General features: G+C 48.4%; 1 protein-coding gene across 5 annotated transcripts; it reads left to right on the forward strand.

Moving 5' to 3' along the window:
- The first annotated feature begins 6,394 nt into the window (after positions 1–6,394).
- RNF225 (ring finger protein 225) lies at positions 6,395–23,050 on the forward strand. Of its 5 annotated transcripts, XM_081183578.1 has the most exons (3): positions 6,395–6,559; positions 8,554–8,984; positions 20,945–23,050. In XM_081183578.1, exon 3 carries the CDS (start codon positions 20,993–20,995, stop codon positions 21,749–21,751), a length of 759 nt encoding a protein of 252 aa, XP_081039704.1. In that variant the 5' UTR covers positions 6,395–6,559; positions 8,554–8,984; positions 20,945–20,992; the 3' UTR covers positions 21,752–23,050. The 5 variants fall into 5 exon arrangements, with proteins under 5 accessions (XP_081039704.1, XP_081039703.1, XP_081039705.1 ...); XM_081183577.1 differs by lacking the exon at positions 8,554–8,984 and having other exon boundaries at positions 6,398–6,559; XM_081183579.1 differs by lacking the exons at positions 6,395–6,559; positions 8,554–8,984 and adding an exon at positions 12,524–12,601.
- The last annotated feature ends 1,355 nt before the right edge of the window (positions 23,051–24,405 follow it).

Consider the following 24,405-nt stretch of genomic DNA (forward strand, 5'->3'; position numbering starts at 1 on the left):
ACTGCGTCCTTGTCCTTTCACTTCAGACGATGGATGAGGAACACGCTGTCTCCCATTATCTCTGAGTATTGGCCATATAGGCTGGGGTTGATAGAAGTTAAGAGTTGAATAGCATCTGGAGAGCTGCATGTTCACATGGGAAATCGCCACCAAACAACTTTTTGAAAGGGGTTTGCTGAAATCCAAGGATTCTGGTGAATCCAGTGACTGGCACCACCTGCTCTGCAAAATATGTGTCCTTGTGATGGCAAACAGAGCAGCGTTCCCCAGTTGTCCCTACTAAGATCTTGTGGGGCTGGTCCTCCCTGTCTGGCTGCATGTCAGCTACCCAACACCACCTGAAGCAAGTCACAAGCACATACCAGGCCACTGGGTTTACCCCAGGGGTAGTGGCTTCCTGTTGGTCAAAAATGCCCTTGGAATGACGTGGGAGAGATCTTCCGGTTTGGTCCTGCCTCACCAGCATGTATGTTCCGCGTTCCAGGACGGGTCCTTGAGGTGGTGCCCTTAAGGGCAGGTTGGCAGAAGAGACTGACTTTCAGGAGGATGCAACTCGTGCGGATGCTCTCCTATGGAAGCCTCGTCACAATAGCGCAAAGGCAACTCATACGCAGGTCCTGCTTAGAACCATAGAATTGTAGAGATGGAAATGGACCCTGAGGATCATCTAATCTAACCCCCTGCAATGCAGGAATATCTTCTGTGAATGAAGAGGTGTGGGAGGAATCTTGGTTGACCACAAACTTGACATGAGCCAACAGTGTGACGTGGCAGCTAAAAAAGCCAATGCAATTCTGGGCTGCATCAATAGGAGTATAGCATCTAGATCAAGGGAAGTAATAGTGCCACTGTATTCTGCTCTGGTCAGACCTCACCTGGAGTACTGTGTCCAGTTCTGGGCACCACAATTCAAGAAGGACACTGACAAACTGGAACGTGTCCAGAGGAGGGCAACCAAAATGGTCAAAGGCCTAGAAACGATGCCTTATGAGGAACGGCTAAGGGAGCTGGGCATGTTTAGCCTGGAGAAGAGGAGGTTAAGGGGTGATATGATAGCCATGTTCAAATATATAAAAGGATGTCACATAGAGGAGGGAGAAAGGTTGTTTTCTGCTGCTCCAGAGAAGCGGACACGGAGCAATGGATCCAAACTAGAAGAAAGAAGATTCCACCTAAACATTAGGAAGAACTTCCTGACAGTAAGAGCTGTTTGACAGTGGAATTTGCTGCCAAGGAGTGTGGTGGAGTCTCCTACTTTGGAGGTCTTTAAGCAGAGGCTTGACAACCATATGTCAGGAGTGCTCTGATGGTGTTTCCAGCTTGGCAGGGGGTTGGACTCGATGGCCCTTGTGGTCTCTTCCAATTCTATGATTCTATGATTCTATGAATCTTTGGTCCTCTGAGATTGTGCCAAGACAATGCCCATCAGTTCCCAGCAAGCATAGCCAATGGCCAGGGATGACAGGAGGAGGAGTTCAGCAACATCAAAGGCCAATGGTACAGCACACCTGTCTTAAAGATTTCAATTCTGTAACAATGAAATTATTATTGTGTACTATTATTTATTAAATTTGTATACCGCCCTGTACCCGCAGGTCTCAGGGCAGTTCACAACATAAAATCACAATATAAAAAGCACCAAATACGTAATAATTACAAGAACAACCCCCCCTCCCCAACACATTTTAAAAGGGCATTGGATTTTAAAACCTCTGCAGCAGAGGTTACAGAAACAGCCCAAAGGTCGTGCAACACAAACACACTTTACGCTTTCTTTTCCCCATTGCTTTAGAGCTCACCAAAAGATAATGCCAACAGGTGGCAGCCTTCCTTAGTCAATGAGATAAAGCAGCAGGAGCTGGAGAGTTGCCTTACTTGTGATTTACAGAGTAACCACTTTGTGACAGAGGGGCTGGCTTTCTAATTTAATTTTTGTTTTATTGTGGGTGTATTCTGCAACATGTTCTAGACCAAGGTTTCCCAAACATGGGTCTCCAGCTGGTTTTGGACTACAACTCCCACCATCCTGAGCTAGCAGAGATGATGGGAATTGTAGTCCAAAAACAGCTGGGGACCCAAGTTTGGGAAACCCTGGCCTAGACACAGGAACATGGGAAGCTGCCTTGTATTGAGTCAAACCAGTGGCCCATCTCGGCTCAGTATGGTCTGCACCAGAAGGCGGCAGCCATCCAAGATTGCAGAGAGCGGCATCTCTCTCAGCCCTTCCTGGAGAGGCCTGGGATTGAACCTGCGACCTTCGGCATACAATGCAGATGGTCTGCCACTGAGCTACAGGACCTTCCCCACAATAGTGCATTAATGATGAATTTATTCTGCTTTGCGTTTATTTACTTCATTTATTTTTATAGTTAAACCACAGCTTTTCCTCCAAGGAGCTTGGGGTGGTGTACATAGGTAAAAGGACCCCTGACCATTAGGTCCAGTCGTGGCCGATTCTGGGGTTGTGGCGCTCATCTTGCTTTACTGGCCAAGGGAGCCGGCGTACAGCTTCCGGGTCATGTGCCAGCATGACTAAGCCACTTCTGGTGAACCAGAGCAGCGCACGGAAACGCCGTTTACCTTCCCGCCAGAGGGGTACCTATTTATCTACTTGCACTTTGACGTGCTTTCGAACTGCTTGGTTGGCAGGTGCAGGGACCGAGCAACGGGAGCTCACCCCATTGCGAGGATTCAAACCACCGACCTTCTGATCGGCAAGTCCTAGGCCCTGTGGTTGAACCGACAGCCCACCTGCGTCATACATAGCGTGTACATAGCTCTCCACATTTTATCCTGTGAGGTAGGTCAGGTGGAGAGTGAGTCACGCTGCAAGCATCATGGCTAAGTGGGGATTTGAACCCTGCTCTCCCAGGTCTTCGATCAGCACCTTGACCACCCACACTGCACTGGCCCTTGTTCTGCCATGGTTCCCCAATGCTACCACATTATTGCTGTATGAAAAATTGCAGGATTTCAGCAGGATAAAGGTAAAGGACCCTGGATGGTTAGCCCAGTCAAAGATGACTACAGTGCTACCTCGGGTTACAGACGCTTCAGGTTACAGTCTCTGGTAACCCAGAAATAGTACCTCAGGTTAAAAACTTTACCTCAGGATGAGAACAGAAATTGCGCGGCGGCAGCAGGAGGCCCCATTAGCTAAAGTGGTACCTCAGGTTAAGAACAATTTCAGGTTAAGAACGGACCTCCAGAACAAATTAAGTTCTTAACCCGAGGTACCACTGTATGGGGTTGCGGCGCTCATCTCGCTTTCAGGCTGAGGGAGACAGCGTTTGTCCACAGACAGCTTTCCGGGTCATGTGGCCAGCATGACTAAACCGCTTCTGGCGCAATGGGACGCCATGACGGAAACTAGAGCGCACGGAAATGCCGTCTACCTTCCCGCCACAGCGGTACCTATTTATCTACTCGCACTGGTGTGTTTTTGAACTGCTAGGTTGGCAGGAGCTGGGACAGAGCAACGGGAGTTCACCCCATCGCAGGAATTCGAACTGCCAACCTTCTGATCGGCAAGCCCAAGAGGCTCAGTTGTTTAGACCACAGCGCCATCCACGTCCTGTTTCAGCAGGATATGCATTGGCTGGAAATGAAACAGCGTGAGAAAGTGCCCCAGAACATTTGCAAGTGCAAATGGTGTTGAAATGATGATTGTGTATGACCACCCCAGTACTGTCGTGATGGATGCAGAATAAAATGGAGGTCTGGAGGCGCCCACTGAGAATCAAATCCGTGGATGGAGAACCCAAGGGGTGATCTTTTGAGGCAGTTGAGGGGCGGCTTTCTCACAGTTCTTCAGCTCTTGTTGAACTATGAATCCCTAGCAGTGGTCCTGCTGGCCAGGCTTGGTGCCTCAGGCACCCCCATAGGATGACAAAGGAGACGGAAGGTTCCTGTACCTTTCACAGCTTTGTGAAAACGGGAATTTTGGAAGGTGTAGTTGTTGTGCCGGGGTGGTGGTAGGTGGGGGAGACAAAAGCACCAATCTGCACACCTACAACTGGGAAAGAAGAACCTGTGTCCCTCCATATTTTGTTGGACTGACTCCAACTCCTATCAGGTATAGCCAAGTTCAGGGATGTAAGTCCAGAACTCCATCGCCCCTCCTCCGTTCTACACTATTAAAAGATGCAGGAGTGCGGTACTTCACTTCTCGTGTCATTCTTTCACTAGATAGTGTGGAACAGTATTTGCCAGCCAGTCACCCTCCCAACGTTTTGGGCTACAAAACCCCACATGCGCTGGCTTTGGGGAGTTGTAGTCCAGCCTGGAGGCACCCGGTTGGCAAAGATCGGTGTAGAGGATCAATCAGGTTTCTCATGCACAACATGAGGTGGCCAACGTGAAGGGGGAGCTTCTCTTCAATGCTGAGGTTTCCGCCCCCCAGGTTCTCTTCTGAGTTTTTTTCCAGTCCTGGCAAGGGCAAAACAGATCCGGTTCTGTTGGCTGTGGGAGGTGTGGGCTGGTTAGGCAAGTCAGACTTGAACGGGGACCAGGCAAGTCTTCAGGAACCTCAGCCGTTTTGTGTTTTGCTGTTGGGGGAAATGTCGGGTGTCACCCCTCCTTCTGAGAACGGGCAGGAGGCAATGAAGAGGTCTAGCTTCAGGGGACAGTTCAAGTGTTGTTGTTTTTTTGCAGGAGTGGATATTCTAGTAGCAAACCTGGGAGCCTGTCGGCTTCAAAGTGTGCGTAGAAGTACAGTATATAAAATTTTGTAAATCAAACCTCCTTTGATAGGTCCCCTTTGAGCGTCTATCCTTAAATAACGCGGGTGGCAGTTGTGCCCATAAAGAGAAAATGAGAGAGATTATTTGTTTGTTTGTTTCTTTACTATTCAATTTCCACCCCACCCTTCCTCTCAAAGAAGCCCAGGGAAACACATACGGTAACTAAGCAGCAAAACAGTATAATTAGAACTACAGCACATTCATCCCTCAAAGGATTCTGGGTACTGTCGTCTCACAGAGTTATCATTCCCAACCACCCTGCAGGGCCCAGAATTCTTTGAGGGAAAGAGCAAGTTTTGGATGTGCTTTGAAGATACAACCAAAGTTCTGTATCAGAGTAGACCATTAAAAAAGCTAGACTAAGGTTACCAGATTTCCCCCCAATGAATGCAGGGACACTTTTCAACTTCCTACTAAATAAATTGATTTTGTCAGGGGATTGATTTGTAAATCTGGAAACTGTCCCCAGGAATCAGGGACGTCTGGTACCCTTAGACTAGACCCAAGTTAATTAACTTCAACAGGTCTCCCCTGAGCATGACTAAAGTTAGAGGAAACCTACAATAAACAAAAAGATGTAAAATACTGAGAAAACGAGAACGTCTAAAAATGTGTGGAAACTGCCATTCACAGTTGGTAATGTCAAGGTTGCCGGGAACAGTATCTCACAGCCATGTGATGCCTGGGTGAATAGGAATGTTTCGAAATCCCCCTGGAGGTTAATCCTGAGGGGGAAAGATGGACGTCAGCCCGGAGGGCATTCAAAAAATGAAGTGTCACCACTGAGAAGGCCCCGTCATGGATCAATGCCAACTGAGGCCCATGTTTGTACTATACATTTAAGCACTATGACGCCACTGTCATGGTTTCTCCAATGAATCCTGGGAGCTGTGGTTTGTTAAGGGCGCTATTTCCCTCCCAGAGCTACAATTCCCAGAATCCCTCATGGAGAGGGAATGGTTTTTAACCACTCTGGGAACTGCATATTACTTGACTGATATATTAAGACTTTTCAGGCTTTGGCACTCTAGATCTAAGAACTTTGCCAGTGAATCTCATTTTTCAAACCATCTGAGGAAGAAGAGGACGCCTGGACTGCCGGTTGTAAACCACTGCTGTTCTCTTTGTGGGGTTTGTTCTTCCCATCTGCTCTCTCCTCCCCGCACATCCTGCACCTCTGAAAATCAACATTTTGAGATTTATGACCAGCTGTAATAAATCTACAGGGGAGAAAAGGCGCTAGGTGGCAGGGGACAGCTTATAAAATGATTTAGGGTGGGTTGGGGGGCTCCATCCCATAGAATCCTTTGCACCCACTTTAATTTTCGGAAGAGCTCTTTCCTCACATAGTAGTGCTTGGCAAATGTGCTGCTGCTGTTGACCTGCTGTAGGCCATGTATAAGAAGGTGGCCAGTTTATAAGGACCGGTGTTTACAGGCCAAAAGAGCCTCTGTCCTGCGAGAAGGCTGGACTCTGCAGCTTGCAGTTGGTGTCGCGGCTGGAAGGAGGCACTCTGGGAACCCTGAGGAAGGATTATGTGCCGGCAAATTCCTCCCCAAGCAGCCTGAAGGAGAGAATGTGGCGACACCGGCTCGGCCACCCCTGCCTTGCCTCGCAGCAGGTGGAGCCCTGAGGTGGGGTGTGACCTGGGAATACATTCTCTCCAGGGGGCAGATTCCAGTGGCAGGGAGTGGCTGCGAGCAAGCGGGCGACTGGAGACACGAGAAGGCACTGTGAGACGGGCAGGAGCGAACCTGGCACTCAGCTAGCTGGAGACAGAGCTCTCTTGCAGGAAAACGTCTGCCGTTCGAGATCAGGTGAGGCTTTGCAAAGAATTGGCAGGGGTGGGCCAGGAAGGAACAAGGGACTGCAGACAGATGGGCAGGAGTTTGCGGGGCTGGCAAAGATTGTGAAAAGGGCAAGTCCTCCAAAATGGGGCCAGCTGAGAGCAGAAGGTGCTCAACCCAGGAGCGAAAGAGAGGGAAGCCTTTTGATGTGGCTGGAAGCTGATTTCCGGGTGACACACAATGTGCTGAAAACTATTCCTAGCGATGCACTCAGTGGATGCTTGTTTGTTTTGGGCAATGGATATATTGGCATGCGATTGTGATACATTGGGTTTAAAACTGCCCCTCTGGGAAGGTGGTGGGCAACCACCCAATGCTGAGAACCTCCTCCTAAAAGCAGACAATGAATACAGTACAAACTTGCTTCTAGTCCCCGTGGTTCCAGGAAACCCTATGAAGGCCATTTCTGCTAATGGCTTAATATTTAGAATGGAATTGGTAGGCAAGGAATGGTCGTATTGCATAGATAGGGATTTCAAACGTCTGCAATAGGGCTCTGTCCTGTTTGGAATTCCCATCCCATAACAAGGAAATCCCATGGTGGGCATATGGGAGCTGTTTGTAGTTATCCAGCAGTGTGAGGGAAGTGCACTCTGCACATGCTCAGGGGCACTCCGTCACAAGTGTGCCTGACTTCACATATTCCGGGTTTGCATACTCAATCTGGGAATTAGTTTTGTGGTCTGTGGTGGGTTCCAAGTCCAACAAAGCTCTGTATTTTGAGATCACTCCCTTGCTTGGTCTCTGCTTTGAGGCCCTGTGATCCAGGGATGTGACCCTCGTCTTGTTTTCAGGTGGTCCCTAGGACCGCAATTGAAATAGCAGAGGAAGGCACTGAAGAGTCAGAGATTTCTTTGAAGAGGCTGTGCAAAAGAAAAAGAAAGAAAGAAAGAAAGAAAGAAAGAAAGAAAGAAAGAAAGAAAGAGCAAGCTAGCCTCTTCGGCAGCACCAAAAAAGAAAAGAAAAAAAGGCTAGCCTCTTCAGCAGCGCAAACAGCAGCAGCCAGGAATACCTGAGAGCACTCCTAAGCTGTTTGCACAGTTCTCCTGTGTGTGTTTTGTGAGCAGATAGCTTTGCTTGATCAGGGCTATAGAGAGGCCGGTAGTGGAAAATTAGGGAGCCTTTCTGGAAAGCAGGGGCCATGGGGTGGGATGGAGGAATGTAGTGGTACACAAAGAACAAGGCAAACAGAATAACTCCTTGGCTCTGTTTATATGTACTGCCTTTGCTCTGCTTGCATCCCATACTCCACGTTTGAAGCCGCAGGTGAGCAATAATAGAGAAATACAGGACAATCTGTACATGGGCTTCAGGTGTCTTAAGGACAGTGCCTATTACTCATTTCCCTGGCTAAAACACTGTCCCTCTGTTACCTTTAAAGGAAGACTCTCTAGAATTAGTTTAGGATATCTTTAGGCGCCAGGCAAAAACATTCCTCTTCACCCAGAACAATCTATGGCCTTTAAACTGGATGGCGGTATTGTTTTTATATGTTGCTATGCTATGTGTTTTTGTGTTTTTATATTGTGAACCATCCTGTGATCCTTGGATGAAGGGTGATATAGAAATTTAATAAATAATAAAAATAAAATCGCATTGGTGATTACACACCTGCACTAGAGTCCTCCAGGGCTGTGTATACATTTAAAACACATTCCTGTTCCTCCTCTCACCCCATTAAAAAAAATAAATCATCTGAAAAATCCAATTAAGAAAAATCCTGTGAAAAAATTCTGTTAAGAGTGCTGATAATTGGATGATTTTTGTTGTAACTTTGTGTTACAGTGGTATCTCGCGTTAAGAACTTGATTCGTTCTGGAGGTCTGTTCTTAACCTGAAACTGTACTTAACCTGAGGTACCACTTTAGCTAATGGGACCTCCCGCTGCCGCTGCGCCGCCGCCGTGTAATTTCTGTTCTCATCCTGAAGCAGAGTTCTTTACCCAAGGTACTATTTCTGGTTAGCAGAGTCTGTAACATGAAGCATCTGTAACCTGAAGCGTCTGTAACCCGAGGAACCACTGTATTGCAATTCAAATATGAATCACCTTCTAAACCGCTGTCTCCATGAGATCTACACAACCGTAGCTGTGTGACTGTTCTTTAAGGAGAGGGGTATGTGTGATTTAAAGTCTACGCAGCCCAGTTTTCAGTACTCCTTCCAAAAGTGTCTCGGATATGGTTTGCCGAGTCCTGCGAGGAACGGCTGGAAGCGCTGCGTGAGTTTCGCCTGGATGGTCGCCTTCAAATACCTGAAGGGCTGTCATGCAGAAGACGTTTCTCCACAGGTCAGAACTAGAACTAATGGGAGGAAATGGCAAGGAAAGGAGGTGTTGGCTGGATCTTCTCAACAGCCCAAGCTGTTTGACGGTGCAGCACACAGCCCTTTGGAGAAGGTTGGACCTTCCTTCACTGCAATTATTTAGGAAGAGGCTGGGCAGCTGTCCCTAGCTGCATCTTGCAATGCAATCCTGCGTTAGGAACACAATGGCTCCTACGTTTGCCTTTTGAAGGATGCCCTGTTAGTTAGGATAAGTTGCGGGAGTTCCTCACTGTCTCCTCTGGTACGGGGATCTGAGGAGGCAGAGATTTGGTGTTTTTTTTTTGCAATATGCTTTATTGAGTTTGCTTACAGTGGTGCCCCGCAAGACGAATGCCTCGCAAGACGAAAAGCTCGCTAGACGAAAGGGTTTTTCGGTTTTGCGTTGCTTCGCTAGACGAATTTCCCTATGGGCTTGCTTCGCAAGACGAAAACGTCTTGCACTTTTTTTAAAAGCCGCTTGAAGAGGCGCAGTTGCGACGGACCATGCTTCGCAAGACGAAAAACATCGCAAGACGAAAAGACTCGCGGAACGAATTCTTTTCGTCTTGCGAGGCACCACTGTATTAGTACAGTGGTACCTTGGGTTGGGACGCGGGTGGCGCTGTGGGTAAAACCTCAGTGCCTAGGACTTGCTGATCGTAAGGTCGGCGGTTCGAATCCCTGCGGCAGGGTGAGCTCCCGTCGTTCGGTCCCAGCTCCTGCCCACCTAGCAGTTCGAAAGCACCCCTAAGGGCAAGTAGATAAATAGGTACTGCTTTATAGCGGGAAGGTAAATGGCGTTTCTGTGTGCTGCGCTGGTGCTGGCTCACCAGCTGCAGCTTCGTCACGCTGGCCACGTGACCCGGAAGTGTCCTCGGACGGCGCCGGCTCCCGGCCTCTTGAGCGAGATGAGCGCGCAACCCTAGAGTCGGTCATGACTGGCCCGTACGGGCAGGGGTACCTTTACCTTTACCTTGGGTTACATACGCTTCAGGTTACAGACTTCGCTAACCCAGAAATAGTACCTCGGGTTAAGAACTTTGCTTCAGGATGAGAACAGAAATCGTGTGGCGGCGGCAGCGGGAGGCCCCATTAGCTAAAGTGGTGCTTCAGGTTAAGCACAGTTTCAGGTTAAGAACAGACCTCCGGAACGAATTAAGTACTTACCCCGAGGTACCACTGTACAGTTATTCATTTCATTCTTCAAAACATAAAAAACACATTAAAAAAAACCCCAGAATAAAACAACATCTTTAACAGTGACTTCCCTCCACCACATTGCGGGTCCTGACTTCTTCTTTTATCTTTTTAACTGTGTCCATTTTCACCTTTTGATTCATTGATCTCACATGGCGTACATTATCCATCTGTTAACTAGTTTGTGAAAATTACTCAAAGCGTATTAGAGGTTTTGTTTGGGGACAATGTTTTTCTAAGTATACTCTGTAACACTCCCATTCAGTTTTAAAATTTTGGTTTGTTTGATTTCTGATGGCCTCTGTCATCTTTGCTAGTTCAAAGTATTCACATCATTTAATTTGTCATTCTTCCTTCGTTGGAATTTTCTCTCCTTTCCAATTTTTTGGCAATCAACATTCATGCAGGAGGCAGCGATTTGTGTGCCATCCTGTGTTCACTGCAACCAGCGCTGTTTCCATTCCGCTGCAGTCTGGCTTCTGCTGAAATATACATTGATCGCAACTAATGTCATTCAGTGCATTTCAATGGAAAGGAAAGGGCCAAACCAATGCCAGGGAACAACATGGTTATTTATGTGTAACCACCTGCGGACTAAAAAATCCCAACAATCGCAAATGCCACCCACATTCATTTTCAGTGTATCTGAAGAAGTGTACATGCACATGAAAGCTCATACCAAGAACAAACTTAGTTGGTCTCTGAGGTGTTACTGGAGATTTTTTAAATTTTATAAATATATGTTCATTTTTGTGGTTTCCGTCCCTGACCCTGGGGCAAACATGAGAATTGCGGCAATTTCCAAATCCCATTTCCGATGTCCTGAGCAGTGGCGGAGGAAGCTGCTCCGGCACCTGGGGCGGCATGCCCAGGGGCAGGGCGAGCCACCCATAGGGGCTGGGCACACTGCAGGGCCTCCAGAGTCTGTTAGCCTCCTCCCACTCAGCCACCTTACAGCTGGTGGGGAGGCAGCGGGTGGACCGTTTGGGCAGCGCAGAGCCTGTGCGCGCCCGAGCCCCACGTCTCTTCTGGGACAGGTCCCACAGTGAGTGCCGCCTGGTATTTTGCCACCCTCCTCAATGGTGACACCCGGTCCGGTCCGCACCCACTGTACCCCCCTTCCTCTGCCCCTGGTCCTGAGTCTAAAGAAGAGAAATCTGGGAAGATGGTGCCCCTGGCGTCTAAGGCATATGCTAAAAGCCAGCTGTACCATTTGGCGGTCTGAGGCGGCTGCCTCAGGCAGCTGACTTTGGATGTCATAAAAAGGCAGAAAGCTGTTAGTCATTCAGTTTATTGCTGTGCTTGTACTGCCAGGGAGGGGAGAGGGACTTGTGGGAATCTGCCTCTGGTGCCCCAGATCCCTTGACCTGCCTTGAATATTAGGCACTTTGTCTTGGATCGGGGGTGTTATTTGTTCCTCTGCTGGCCCCCAAGTTTTCTTGGACTGGCCCTGACGAACGCAAGTGTACGGACATCAGCACTAAGACCTCATTGCAATACTCAGTCCCCTGTTTCAGTCTGGGTATTTGTAGTAATTGGCAGTTACGGTGTTTATTTATTTCATGAAATTTATGTACAGTGGAACCTCGGGTTACATACGCTTCAGGTTACAGACTCCACTAACCCAGAAATAGTACCTTGGGTTAAGAACTTTGCTTCAGGATGAGAACAGAAATTGCGCAGCAGCAGCGGTAGCGAGAGGCCCCATTAGCTAAAGTGGTGCTTCAGGTTAAGAACAGTTTCAGGTTAAGAACAGACCTCTGGAATGAATTAAGTATGTAACCAGAGGTACCGCTGTTCTGCTTGAGTGTAAACCTCAGAGCGGTTTACCCCCCCCAAAAAAGCAATAAAATTATCGCTAAAAAATTTAAAACCAGAATCTAAAACATACGGAAAGTTACAAACCCCACAACAGAGCAGACTAAAACAAACTCACATGAACTTTCTAAACATCTAGGTAGTCTTGTCTAAATAAGAATGTCTTCAGCAGGCACCCAAAAATGATAGAGGCTGGTAATATTAAAGTTACTAATATTAGTAGTATTATGGGTTAAGATCCCTACCAATTACTGCAAGCCATTTACTGCAATATCTTTTTATCTGTATATTGCCTTTCATGCACAATAACCAAGTGGTGTGCAGAAAGCAAACATACAAGAGACCCACAAAATCCAGATCGAAACGACAGCCACTAGCTTGGGTGTGGAGAATCTTTTTCTGCCCAAGGGCCACATTTCATCTGAGGTGACACTCTGGGGTCCACGTGTTGGTGGTGGGTGGAGCTAGAGATAAAAGTGGGTGGAGTAACTCATGTCATTTTTACCTTTGTACAGTGTGTGTATAAGCTAGCTTACTCCAGAGAGGTAGTACCTCTGGTGGGGGACACATTGTGCTCCTTCTAGGGTAGTTTGTTCACCTTTGGTCCCCACCCTGTGCTCAGCTCTCACCTGCGGTTCCTGGAAGCTGACAGTGGCCACACCCCAGGAAATGGCTTTGACTGACTGGACAAACCAGGTGAGGGAAGCCAATGGGCCTCAAACCCTCAGTGAGTTAGGAATTTCCCTTGCATGCGAAGACAGGCTTTGGCAGATTGAACAGACGAGACCAACAGTGGATCCAATGGTCAAGAAGGCAGTTTCTCCACATGCTGTAGAGGGACGTGAGGGGCAGATGGGGCCTGCCAAGCTGGGAAGGTAACAATGGAAAACTCTGATCGAAACCTCCACTGCATTGAGGGCCATATAGGGGACAAGAAAAGGCTAAGGAGTAAACCCTACTACACAAATCTGGAGTTGAGGTCCCTAAGCCGGTTGGATATGTCTTCTTCCAGCATCTCCTGCGACCCAGCTGGTGCCAAACACATTGCTCTGCTTTCTGTTGGACCACATCAATGAGGCTGAGAGGGGAGTCTTGTCGTCTGGGCAGTGGTTCTGCAGGAATGGTGCCTACTACAGAAAAGGCCATCTCTCTCCTTGCCACTAGAATAAACCTCGTCAGGTCGAGGCACGACCAGGAGAGCGTCATCATCCTTTGAGGTTAGGGCAATTCTTTCTGGCTGTCAGTGGCTACGGGAGACCATTTTGTTTTGTTTTATTGACAAAGCTGCTTGTATGCTGCCATTCCATTGGTGTTACTTGGGAATTGGAAGAAACCGAAAAAGTCGACGCCATTTTGAAATCTCTGGTTAAAACCAGTGCAGGTTCGAAAGGTTCCGTTGGGCATCTTGGTTCAAAAAAGATGCCCGCCTGAATCCAAACATGGAGGACAACCTGCGCCTTGATCTCAGGAACCATCGTGCAGATTTGGGTTATGATCCCTTAAAGGTCCAGTCATGGCCGACTCTGGGGTTGCGGCGCTCATCTCGCTTTATTGGCCGAGGGAGCTGGCGTACAGCTTCTGGGTCATGTGGCCAGCATGACTAAGCCACTTCTGGCGAACCAGAGCAGCACATGGAAACGCCGTTTACCTTCCCGCCGGAGCGGTACTTATTTATCTACTTGCACTTTGACATGCTTTCGAACTGCTAGGTTGGCAGGAGCAGGGGCCGAGCAACGGGAGCTCACCCTGTTGTGGGGATTCGAACCGCTGACCTTCTGATCGGCAAGTCCTAGGCTCTGTGATTTAACCCACAGCGCCACCTGCGTCCCTCTTAAGAGGTGCCCAAATGCGTAGAAAAGGCAGAAACGACTTTTCAAAATTTTAGTAGATGTGTGATGGTGGAGCAAGCGAATGAAACTCACCATCGCTCTAGAAGAGAGTGCAGAAGAGGCAGGTTGTGCATGTGGAGGTGACTCCTTTTCGTGAGTCTACCTGTTTGTTTTAAAAGCATCTTCATCCTGCTCTTCAGCCAAAGCAGGCTGCTCAAGCTGTTTGCAAGTAACAGAAACAAGGCAGTCCCTGCCCTGAGGCAGGCAATCTTAAAAACACAACACAAAAGGGGAAATTATTTCAAGGCGGGGAAAGAACAACAGGCGGCTCGGAGTTTAGGTGCAGTAGCAGCCGACTGGGATGGAAAAATCTCAAGGAGAGGCGGACAGATGCTGCTGGTCTTTCAGCAGTGCCAAAGGAGAGGCCTGCCAATCCATTTCTCCCTCTCCTGAAGCCTGATGGATTGGAGCAGGTCTAGTTATTACACATCCATCTGACCCTATTTTTACCTGTCAAAAGCTGTCAAACATGGAAGAAATTTAAAGACTATTTACAGAAATATTTTAAAATGAATGAATGTTAGAAGGATGTTGGATAGAAACTACGGGGTTTCCAGCTTTAATGCTTTAGGAGATACGGAAAAAAAAGGTTTATAAATGGGTAAAAGCTTAATGGTAAGGATTTGCTGAACTAACAAATTGAAGTGGAATACAAAGAAGGGAGGTATGAGGAGGTCTGGGGAAATAAGCGTAAGGAAGATATATGATGGAAAATTATTTGTTTTTTAACTGTTTTTATGTTGTATTTTGTTTCTTTTTATTTTTTATTTTTTTCATTGTTATATTCTAAAAAAATTTAATAAATATCTTTTAAAGAAAACAAAACAAAAGCTGTCAAACATTATCCTCAAAATCCACATGTCATCATGGCACAGACTAAGGCCACCTTCACACCAAACATCTGAAAGCTATGATGCCACTTTAAACAGTCAAGAATTATGGGAGCTGTTATTCCTTAAGGGTGCTGAGTGTTGTTAGGAGACCCCCTGTATTCCCCTCACAGAGCTACAATTCCTCGAGTGGTTTCAAAACTAATCTTCGCAGGGAATGCTAGGAAATCGTAGCTCTGTGAGCCAGATGCGAAGGCTGCAAAAGTTGGCACAGGTTTGGAGGGGTTCCAAATGTTGGGGTTCGTAGTTAATTTTACTGTGGATATGGATTTCCCAGCAACCCTCAGCACCATAAACAAACTACATATACAGAACATACAACCATGAACCTGAGAAGAGCTGGATCAGGCCAGTGGCCATCTAGACCAGCTTCCTGTTCTTACAGTAGCCGACTAGATCCCGTGGGTAATCCCCCAAGCAAGACCCGAGAGCAAGAGCCCTCTCCCCTCCTGCGATTTCCAGCAACTGGGATTCAGCAGCAATTCTGCCCCCCAACCATGAAGGCAGAGGGCTAATAGTGATGAGGTCTAATAGCCATAGGGACACGGGTGGCGCTGTGGGTTAAACCACAGAGCCTAGGGCTTGCTGATCAGAAGGTTGGCAGTTCGAATCCCCTCGACGGGGTGAGCTACCGTTGCTCGGTCCCTTCCCTGCTCCTGCCAACCTAGCAGTTCAAAAGCACGTCAAAGTGCAAGTAGATAAATAGGTACCACTCCAGTGGGAAGGTAAATGGCATTTCCGTGCACTGCTCTGGTTCGCCAGAAGCGGCTTAGTCATGCTGACCACATGACCCGGAAGCTGTATGTAAAGCGAGATGAGCGCCGTAACCCCAGAGTCATCTGCGACTGGACCTAATGGTCAGGGGTCCCTTTACCTTTGCCTAATAGCCATGGATAGACTTATTCTCCAGGAGATAAATACAATATTCACGTTATGCACTCTTTCCCCCATCTGTATGGATTTTGGTACACATTCTTTGCCTTGAGAACTGTATTGAAAAATTTGTTGTTAAAGAGTGTCATCTGTTGTTCTGGAAAGTCGAAATCTGATCAATTTGGCTTCAAAAACAAACCGACTTCCGCTGCCACCCCGGTTTCCAGGCTCAAATGAGATGAAGGCAGAAAGCGAGAGACAAAATTTCAATAAATCTTCCTGTCAGGTTTGAGATTCTCATGATGTGGAGCTTCCAGACCCCCAAGCAGAGAGCAGGGAGCATATGTGCATGAATTGGGGGGCGGCAACATTAAAAAAAGGAGAACCCAGCAGCCCCTTCTGTGGTTCCTTTAACCTTTAACAGTAGCTTTCCATCTTTGCCTTTAGCAGGTGATAACGCTTATCTCCTTTCTGTGAAAAGCTTTACTTGCCTATCTGAGCAGAGCAGGGGCCTGTTAAACTAAGCCACAAAAGTTTTTTCCTCCTTCCTGCTCAAATTGGCAGCACTAGAGAGTTGCCAGAGGTTCATTTGCTCATGAGATTATTCCGGATTTTGAAAGGAAGAGTTTGTTACAGGAGAACAGGGATCTCGAAGGCAGAGTAGATGTTCTGTCTTTCAAAACACAAGAGCTCCTTAAGCTGATGGTAAGTCCCGAAATAGGATGGGGTGTGCTTAGTGGAACTGATAGAGGGTGGTGGAAGGAGGGGGGGAGGACAATGGGATGGCCAGGTGTCCTGGCTGCACCTTTAACCGTGGGGCAAAACAGGGAATTGTGTAACCTGCAGCTGCTGGCCTTCCCCTGTTCTACCTCACTCTTAAAGTTGCAGCTGTCCTCTTTCGCACCTGGCTTACTACCCCAGCTGGGAAGAAGCAGTCATGACTGAGTTCAGCATGCTGTCTTGAGATGAAATGTTTCCAGGAACTTCACAGGAAACGGAGAAGGGAATTTCTCGGAGTGGAGAGGGGGTGACGCTTTTGCAGAAAGCAGAAAGCCTTTGCAGCCCTTGTTTTTAGCATGTTTCTCAATCCCACAGGGCTCTGTGCCCCTTCCAAACCTGTGCGCATGTATGTCTGTGGTAAAATGTATAAGATCAAGCTTGCCAAACCAGTTCCTTTGTCCCAGGTAATGGCTTTGGCTGGGATCCCGCTTAGATTAACACACCTTCCCCCAAACCTGTGGAGGATGCTGCTGGCTTCCTAGTGAAAGCGGCGTTTGGTGGGTCCATTCTTGTGGAACATTTTTTCCAACAGAACAGGAACCTGTGGCTATCCCAGTGTTTTGGACTACAACTCCCATCACCCTCGACCATTAGCTGCCCAACACCTGGAGGGCTGCAGGCTCCCTCCCCAGAGATTTGCTGGAATGTGAGGAGAAACGTCTACAGTGGTACCTCGGGTTACAGACACTTCAGGTTACAGACTCCGCTAACCCAGAAATAGTACCTCAGGTTAAGAACTTTGCTTCAGGATGAGAACAGAAATGGTGCTGCGGCAGTGGGAGGCCCAATTAGCTAAAGTGGTACCTCAGGTTAAGAATGGTTTCAGGTTAAGAACCGACCTCCAAAACAAATTAAGTTCTTAACCCAAGGTTAAGGGGTCAGCCAACTTTTTCAGCAGGGGGCTGGTCCACTGTCCCTCGGACCTTGTGGGGGGCTGGACTGTATTTTGAAGAAAAAAAAGAATGAATTCCTATGCCCCACAAATAACCCAGAGATGCATTTTAAATAAAAGGGCACATTCTACTCATGTAAAAACATGCTGACTCCCGGACCGTCCGCAGGCCAGATTTAGAAGGCGATTGGGCCAGATCCGACCTCCGGGCCTTAGTTTGCCTACCCATGATCTACATGGTTAATGACCCAAGTTAATGACCCAAGCTTAAGAAGCCTGCCTCAGAAGAAGCCTAGTCCTTTGGGGTGGCAATGCCTAGGCCCTTCTTTTCTGGAAGCTGTTCTGTATTAAAATAATGAGCAGGATAATTCTGCCGTTCCTGCTAAGGATCAGAACAGCTTGAGAAGGCTATGGATTGGCGAACCAGAGAGGAATGGCAAACCAAGCTGATGGACGATGCCGAAATGGCAAAACTGACCGGAAAACTCAGAAACCAAGAGGACAAAAACTTTATAAAAGAATGGGGGGGGGAATTAGAAGTTATTTAGGAGACCACTGTAAGCAGATGGAAACACTGGCAGGATTTTGATTTCACTTGTAGTCCGACAAATACCGTGGACAATATAGACTGATATAAAAGTTAAGAATATGGAAGAATATGCAGTTGCAAATGTTCAAAATGGGACCCCATGGAGGGAGCGGGGGGGGGGGAGTCACGAGAATCAGAGAGGAATCTCTGTACATGGATTTATATTTGGATTTTTATAACTTTGTAGTTGTAAAACCAAATAAAAATTATTTCAAAAAGAAAAAGAGAAGGCTGTGGTTTGGGATTGAGACGCCTTGTTTATAGGGTAGGATGTGGGGGGTTCGTGGTAGTGCCGGCGGTGAATGTTTAGAGTCAGTGAGATGCACTTGGATTATTATAGCAAAGAGGGCAGGCTATGGTAGCTGATCTACGCCAGCACCGTGGCGCCTGTGGAGTGGGATTGAGGAGGAACCAGCTGCTCTCAAAACTCCGCTCAGATCATATTTCTGCAAGTGACTGAATGTTTTTGAGGGACAGCAGAATCATAATCTTGCACTCGGAGCCTGCCTGTGGGCTTCTCAAAGGTATCTGGTTGGTTGCTATGAGAAAACAGGAAGCTGGGCTAGACTTGCCATGGGCTTGATCCTGCAGGCTCTTCCTCTTCCTCCCTTTCATGTTCATTGTGACTTCTGAGCAGAACCCTGTGTGTTGACAGACGGTATGCATGGTATCTTAGTTGTGGAAGTTGGCAAGAGAAGATGAGAGCCACTTTTTGCACATTCAGTCACATACTCTGCAAGTGTCCTGGGAAAAACAACAGGGCATCCCTACCCCCTGCAGGAGCATAGCAGCCACTTTGGGCACCATGATCTTGCATGATTTTGTGCCAAGATCTCCCCCCCAAAAGTGCTTTTTTCCAGGGCCATAATCTTGTGGCGCTGTGGGTTAAACCACAAAGCCTAGGACTTGCCGATCAGAAGGTCGGTGGTTTGAATCCCCATGACGGGGTGAGCTCCCGTTGCTCAGTCCTGCTCCTGCCAACCTAGCAGTTTGAAAGCATGCTAAAGTGCAAATAGATAAATAGGTACCGCTCTGGTGGGAAGGTAAACGGCGTTTCCGTGCGCTGCTCTGGTTCGCCAGAAGCGGCTTAGTCATGCTGGCCACATGACCCGGAAGCTGTACGTCGGCTCCCTCGGCCAATAAAGCGAGATGAGTGCCGCAACCCCAGAGTCGGTCACGACTGGACCTAATGGTCAGGGGTCCCTTTACCTTTACCTTTAATCTTGTGCAGTGCTCTAAAACTCATGTTTTGAGGCACTGTGCTCTCATTCAAGAGCATGATCCCCACTCCACAAAAAAAGCTTGTATTTTGGGCTCTGTGATCTTGCTCGGCCAGGAAGACACAAGTCCCGGTTTGGGGACTGAACATGTTGGAGGATATGCAGTCACACAATGTGTGGTGTCTGAACAGCGGCAATAAAAGCTCTCTTCGTACATAACACAGGAAGTTGCCTTATAGATGGTTAGGCCATTGGTCTCTCTATCCCAGTGCTTCCAACACCAGTGTTGGGGAATATCTGTGGCCCACCAGATGTTTCTGGACTTCAACTCCTGGCCACGGAGGATGGGAGTTGTAGTCTGACAAGCCACGGGTTCACCAACCCTGGTCTGCACTGGCTGGCTGAGACTCTGCTGGATTTCACACAGGGTTTTGTTTCCTGGCCCAACCTGGAGATGTTGTTGGGCATTGAACCTGGGACCTTCTGCATGCAAAGCAGATGTTCTACCCCTGAGCTATGGCTGAATCGCCTCTGGGAAGGGGCATCACGGTTACCAAGGGGCTGCATGTCCAGCCCAGGTCTCAAGGTCACCTGCTTCCTCCCAGCTGTAGAAGCTCCTTGCACAATTAGAAGCCTGAACTTAGGGGGCTGAAAATTGTAGGGGGAGTCTGCATCAACAGAGAAGGTTCCTTGCTTCAGATGTCATCCCTTAGCACCTGAAGGCATGGTGCAACTTCGGGAGCTGGACTGAAACAGCAGGCCCTTTGTATCAGTGTTGCTCCTCCGTACGAGTAGCACATAAATAGGGCTGCAGTTTGGGGGTGGCACAAATCAGACTATTGTTCTTGTTATGTACCGAGTTGAAGAGGATCCGAAAGGCAGCAGTCTGGTTGGTCCTAGAACAATAGGATTCAGAATGCAGCAGTCTGATTGGTCCTAGAACAATAGGAATCAGAATGCAGCAGTCTGATTGGTCCACAAGAGCCACCCAATCCAGCTCCAGGTGGAAGGGAATCTGCAACCTGATTGGCCTACAGGAGAATCCCAGAATTAGCCAATCACTTGGGGCCCATTGTGTAAATAATGTATATAAGGCAGACATTCTGGGGAAACTTCCATTCCTCCACACTACTATGAGCTGAATAAAGAGCATGAAATCCACTCTCGACTCCATATATTTCAATTCTCAATTCCTCTGTTCCCCTTGGTTGAACCCTCAGGGTCCCTTCCAGCTCCACAATTCTATGATTCTACTAACGCTGGCAAGCATAAAATATGTCAGACGTGATTCTAGATTCAGGTAGGTAGCCGTGTTGGTCTGACGCTGTCAAAATAAATAAGAAAATTAAAAAATTGTCCAGTAGCACCTTAGATACCAACTAAGTTTGTTCTGGGGGTATAAGCTTTCGTGTGCACGCAGCTTATACCCAGAACAAACTTAGTTGGTCTCTAAGGTGCTACTGGACAGTTTTTTAATTTATTTCGAATATGTCAGACAGAATGTGTAAGAGAGATTAGGACCATTTGCACGCTCTTCTCTGAACCCACTGGGCTCCCACCACTGGTTTGGGAAGTGGTGCACCCATGAAGATTAGGCACAACCCATCTCTGCCCTGTCATTCTTTACAAAATGCTGTGCTTTGATGCACCCCCACAAACACAACCCCGGCTTTAACCCCAACTGTGAACGAGAATCGCTTAGCTGCCTTTTGAGCCCTGCGCCAACTTTTAATGTGGTTTGCCCGGTTTCCCCCATCTGGATGCCCTTTCATGGTATCTCCAGGTACAGTGGAACACCTCCCTTTTAATCCACATCGGGGAAGGTGGCTCCTGTACCAGTGTGGTTGTGCGACCCCTTATCACCGGGGGTAAATATTTGGCCTCTCTCTCTTTCTCTCCTTTCTAGAAATGTCAACACGGGCCCAACCCAAGTCTCTGGGGCGACTGAGCCGAGATGCTGCCTGCTGACGCGGAACAGGAGGCCTCGGCCTCCGGGCGCAGCGTAGGGGTCAATGAGGCCATGGACCAGCCTGACGTCAGCTTCCAGCCTGAGGCCTCGGCCCAGCAGCCGGCCTGCAAGGAGGAGGGGCCCAGCGCCGAACCCGGTGCCCTCGACTGCGTTATCTGCTTCACCCCTTACGACCGGCTCTTCCGGCTGCCCAAGGAGCTGAGCTGCGGCCACATCTTCTGCCTCGAGTGCCTGGCGCGCATCAACGTCTCTTCCGAGGATGTCAACGCCCTCACCTGCCCCATCTGCCGGGCCCCCACGGCCTTCCCCTCCCGCAAGGGGTTGCCGGGCCTCCCCACCCGCAGCGACCTCCTGGAGCAACTCTCTTCCATGCCCGCCGTCCCCCCGGGCTCCGTGCGCTTTGACCGGCGCCGGGGGCTGCTCTACCTGCCGGGCAGGAGCCGAGGTGGCACCCCAGCTGGGCCCAAGCCCGGGACTTCCCTCAACACCGTCAGCCTGAGCGTCGACGTTGGCAGGCCTGCGCCACCAGGAGCCAACCGCAACCTGGCCCTCTCAGGCTGGCCGTTCTACGTGGCCTTGGCGGTCGCCCTCCTGGTTACCATTGGCTTAATTACCTGTGGCATTTACATATTTTTGATGCCGTCCATGTACACTGTTTCCATGGGAGGCCCACATCATAGTAACCAGAGTCATGGGCCAGGGTCAAACTGGACCTCCAGCCCAGCACCTGGTTCTGTACCCTAGGGCTAAAGAGGGGCGAAGGAGAAAGGGTCCCGCTTGCCCTCTTCCTGTCTTCCAGTTGCCATTTGTAGCGGCTGCACCACTTGTAGCCTCCAATTGCACAGAGGCTGCTTGCCTCGCTCAGAAGCAGGATACTGGGGGAATTGCCATGTGTCCAAGACTGGCTGAAGCTGTGGAGGCACTTGCACTTTACCAGTTGAATTGCTGCTTGAACGACCGGAAGAATTCCCACCACAGCCATCTGGGGCCACGTTGCCTCAATATGGCGTAACATGCCTTAAGTTACCGTCTATAATCTCGTCGCTGCACTCAGAAGCAGGGCAGTCCAGAGAGAACAAATCCACCTTCTCAATGCAAAATGAGTAAATGTGTGAATAGGACTATTGGGTTGGTCCAAGAAGGCGATGGCAGAACCCCGAGGTGATAAGACTTTCTGGAGGAAGGGGATAAGGGGTTGCTTTTTGGGAAAACTCTCCTGCATAAAAACATACCAACCTGCGTAGTAGGAAAACTAGTTCAGCAGCAGGTGTGTGAGGACAGAACCTTTCCCTCCTTGATGTGCTTGATTTTTAACTTGGGACAAAGGAAAGCAAATGAAGATGGGGACCATAGGGGCACAATCCACTCTACCATCTCTGTGTGTAGAGTTTGCAGCATAGGCTCTAGATCTTTGGTGGGGGGTGAGGGTGGGGAAGTTAACTTGGCCAGGGGGCCTCTCCCTGGTCAGCCTCACCTCTCTGCTGCTGCCCATTCACTCACCCTGTCCATCACTGCCCTGGAGGAGAGGGCAAGGGGATTGGAGGCGGCTGCTTCTCCTTGGGCCAGTCCCTCTTCACTTGCTTGGTGAGGGGGTTCCCAGGGCTTTGGGAGTCAGCAGCGGTGGGGTCCTAGCTAGGGATGTGGGGCCCCAGCAGATGCGCAGCAATGCTGACTCCTTGTACCAGGGCAATGCGGGTACGGCTCCTAAGGGATGACCATTTCTCCAACTTAATTAACATGCACAAGGATGAGGACTTTACAGCCTAAGTGCACATGCTTGCAACTTGACATCATGTTGGAGGAATGGACAGACTCTCTTGACTCTCACATTCGCAACAGCTAGCAAGACAGCCAGCTTGCTTTCTGTGTCTTGAACAGCTGCATGGCCAGCAAAAATTCAAATTGCATAGCTGTGGCGATAGGTTGGTTGTAGTGGCTTCACCTGTTAAATTTCTACCTGCCACACTGCAATTAAAGGCACAGGAGCTCTGTGGGGGTGGGGGTGGGGCAGCCCAGCACAAGAGGAAGGATAATCCGGTATAGAATAGAATAGAATAGAATCATAGAGTTGGAAGAGACCACAAGGGCCATCGAGTCCAACCCCCTGCCAAGCAGGAAACACCATCAGAGCACTCCTGACATATGGTTGTCAAGCCTCTGCTTAAAGACCTCCAAAGTAGGAGACTCCACCACACTCCTTGGCAGCAAATTCCACTGTCAAACAGCTCTTACTGTCAGGAAGTTCTTCCTAATGTTTAGGTGGAATCTTCTTTCTTGTAGTTTGGATCCACTGCTCCGTGTCCGCTTCTCTGGAGCAGCAGAAAACAACCTTTCTCCCTCCTCTATGTGACATCCTTTTATATATCTGAACATGGCTATCATATCACCCCTTAACCTCCTCTTCTCCAGGCTAAACATGCCCAGCTCCCTTAGCCGTTCCTCATAAGGCATCGTTTCCAGGCCTTTGACCATTTTGGTTGCCCTCCTCTGGACACGTTCCAGTTTGATTTGGGATTTCTGTCTCCATCACAGAGTCGTCATAACTTGTTATTGGACTTAGAGGGCAAAATGGTTACAGGAGAGACCAACCTGGCTTGTTTTGGTGCCTTTTTAAGATACAGAAATAATCTGGTAAAGCACAGAAATGATCATGGTTGGCTGCCAGTTTCCTGCAGATCTGATTCCTGTCAATGTCACGCCAGTGGGGGTACCATTCAAGAATTGGCAACCTGATTTCGCACCCACTCAAATTTAGTGCTCCAGCAAATTGTTTTCCATTTTATATTTCATGTCTTGCTTGTCTGTGCTGGGCAGCTGGGCAAGAGCCAACATGACTTCCTCCCCTAAGTGATGCTGCTGGTCCAAAAACTCGGATATTCCTCAAAGACATAACCATATTTTTTTAAAAATGGAATCCACTACCAGCACAGGCCCACAGGTTTCTAAAGAACCCCTTGAGGATTTGTTCTGGATGGATACTTATGGATTTTCATGAACTGATCAAACTTGATCTCCACTAACTAGAAACCTTGGGAGAAAGGCTGAAAGCTTGATTATGGACACTTCCCATTGTTTCCCACGGGACTGATTGAAGGGACTCCCCAAATATTTGTCTCCCCCTCCCTCTTTGTCTCCCTCCCCAATAAAATTTGTTTTCCAGAATAGTATTCCGTTTTTAAAAAAAGTTTAAAAACCCTGTGGTTTCACAAATGGAATATAACACAGACCAATGTAAACATGCAGAGATATATTGCATATAGAAGAGGGCAGGATATGGGAAAATGTTAAGGCATGTGGGATCTAGCTTTTTCCTCTGCTGGAAGGGCCACCACACATAACCAGGTATAAAGTAATGGCACATGGGCCAAAGCTAATTGCCTACCTCAGCTCCTGAAGCT

This window comes from Podarcis bocagei, assembly GCF_964188305.1.
Source record: "Podarcis bocagei genome assembly, chromosome: 2".
Lineage (NCBI taxonomy): Eukaryota > Metazoa > Chordata > Lepidosauria > Squamata > Lacertidae > Podarcis > Podarcis bocagei.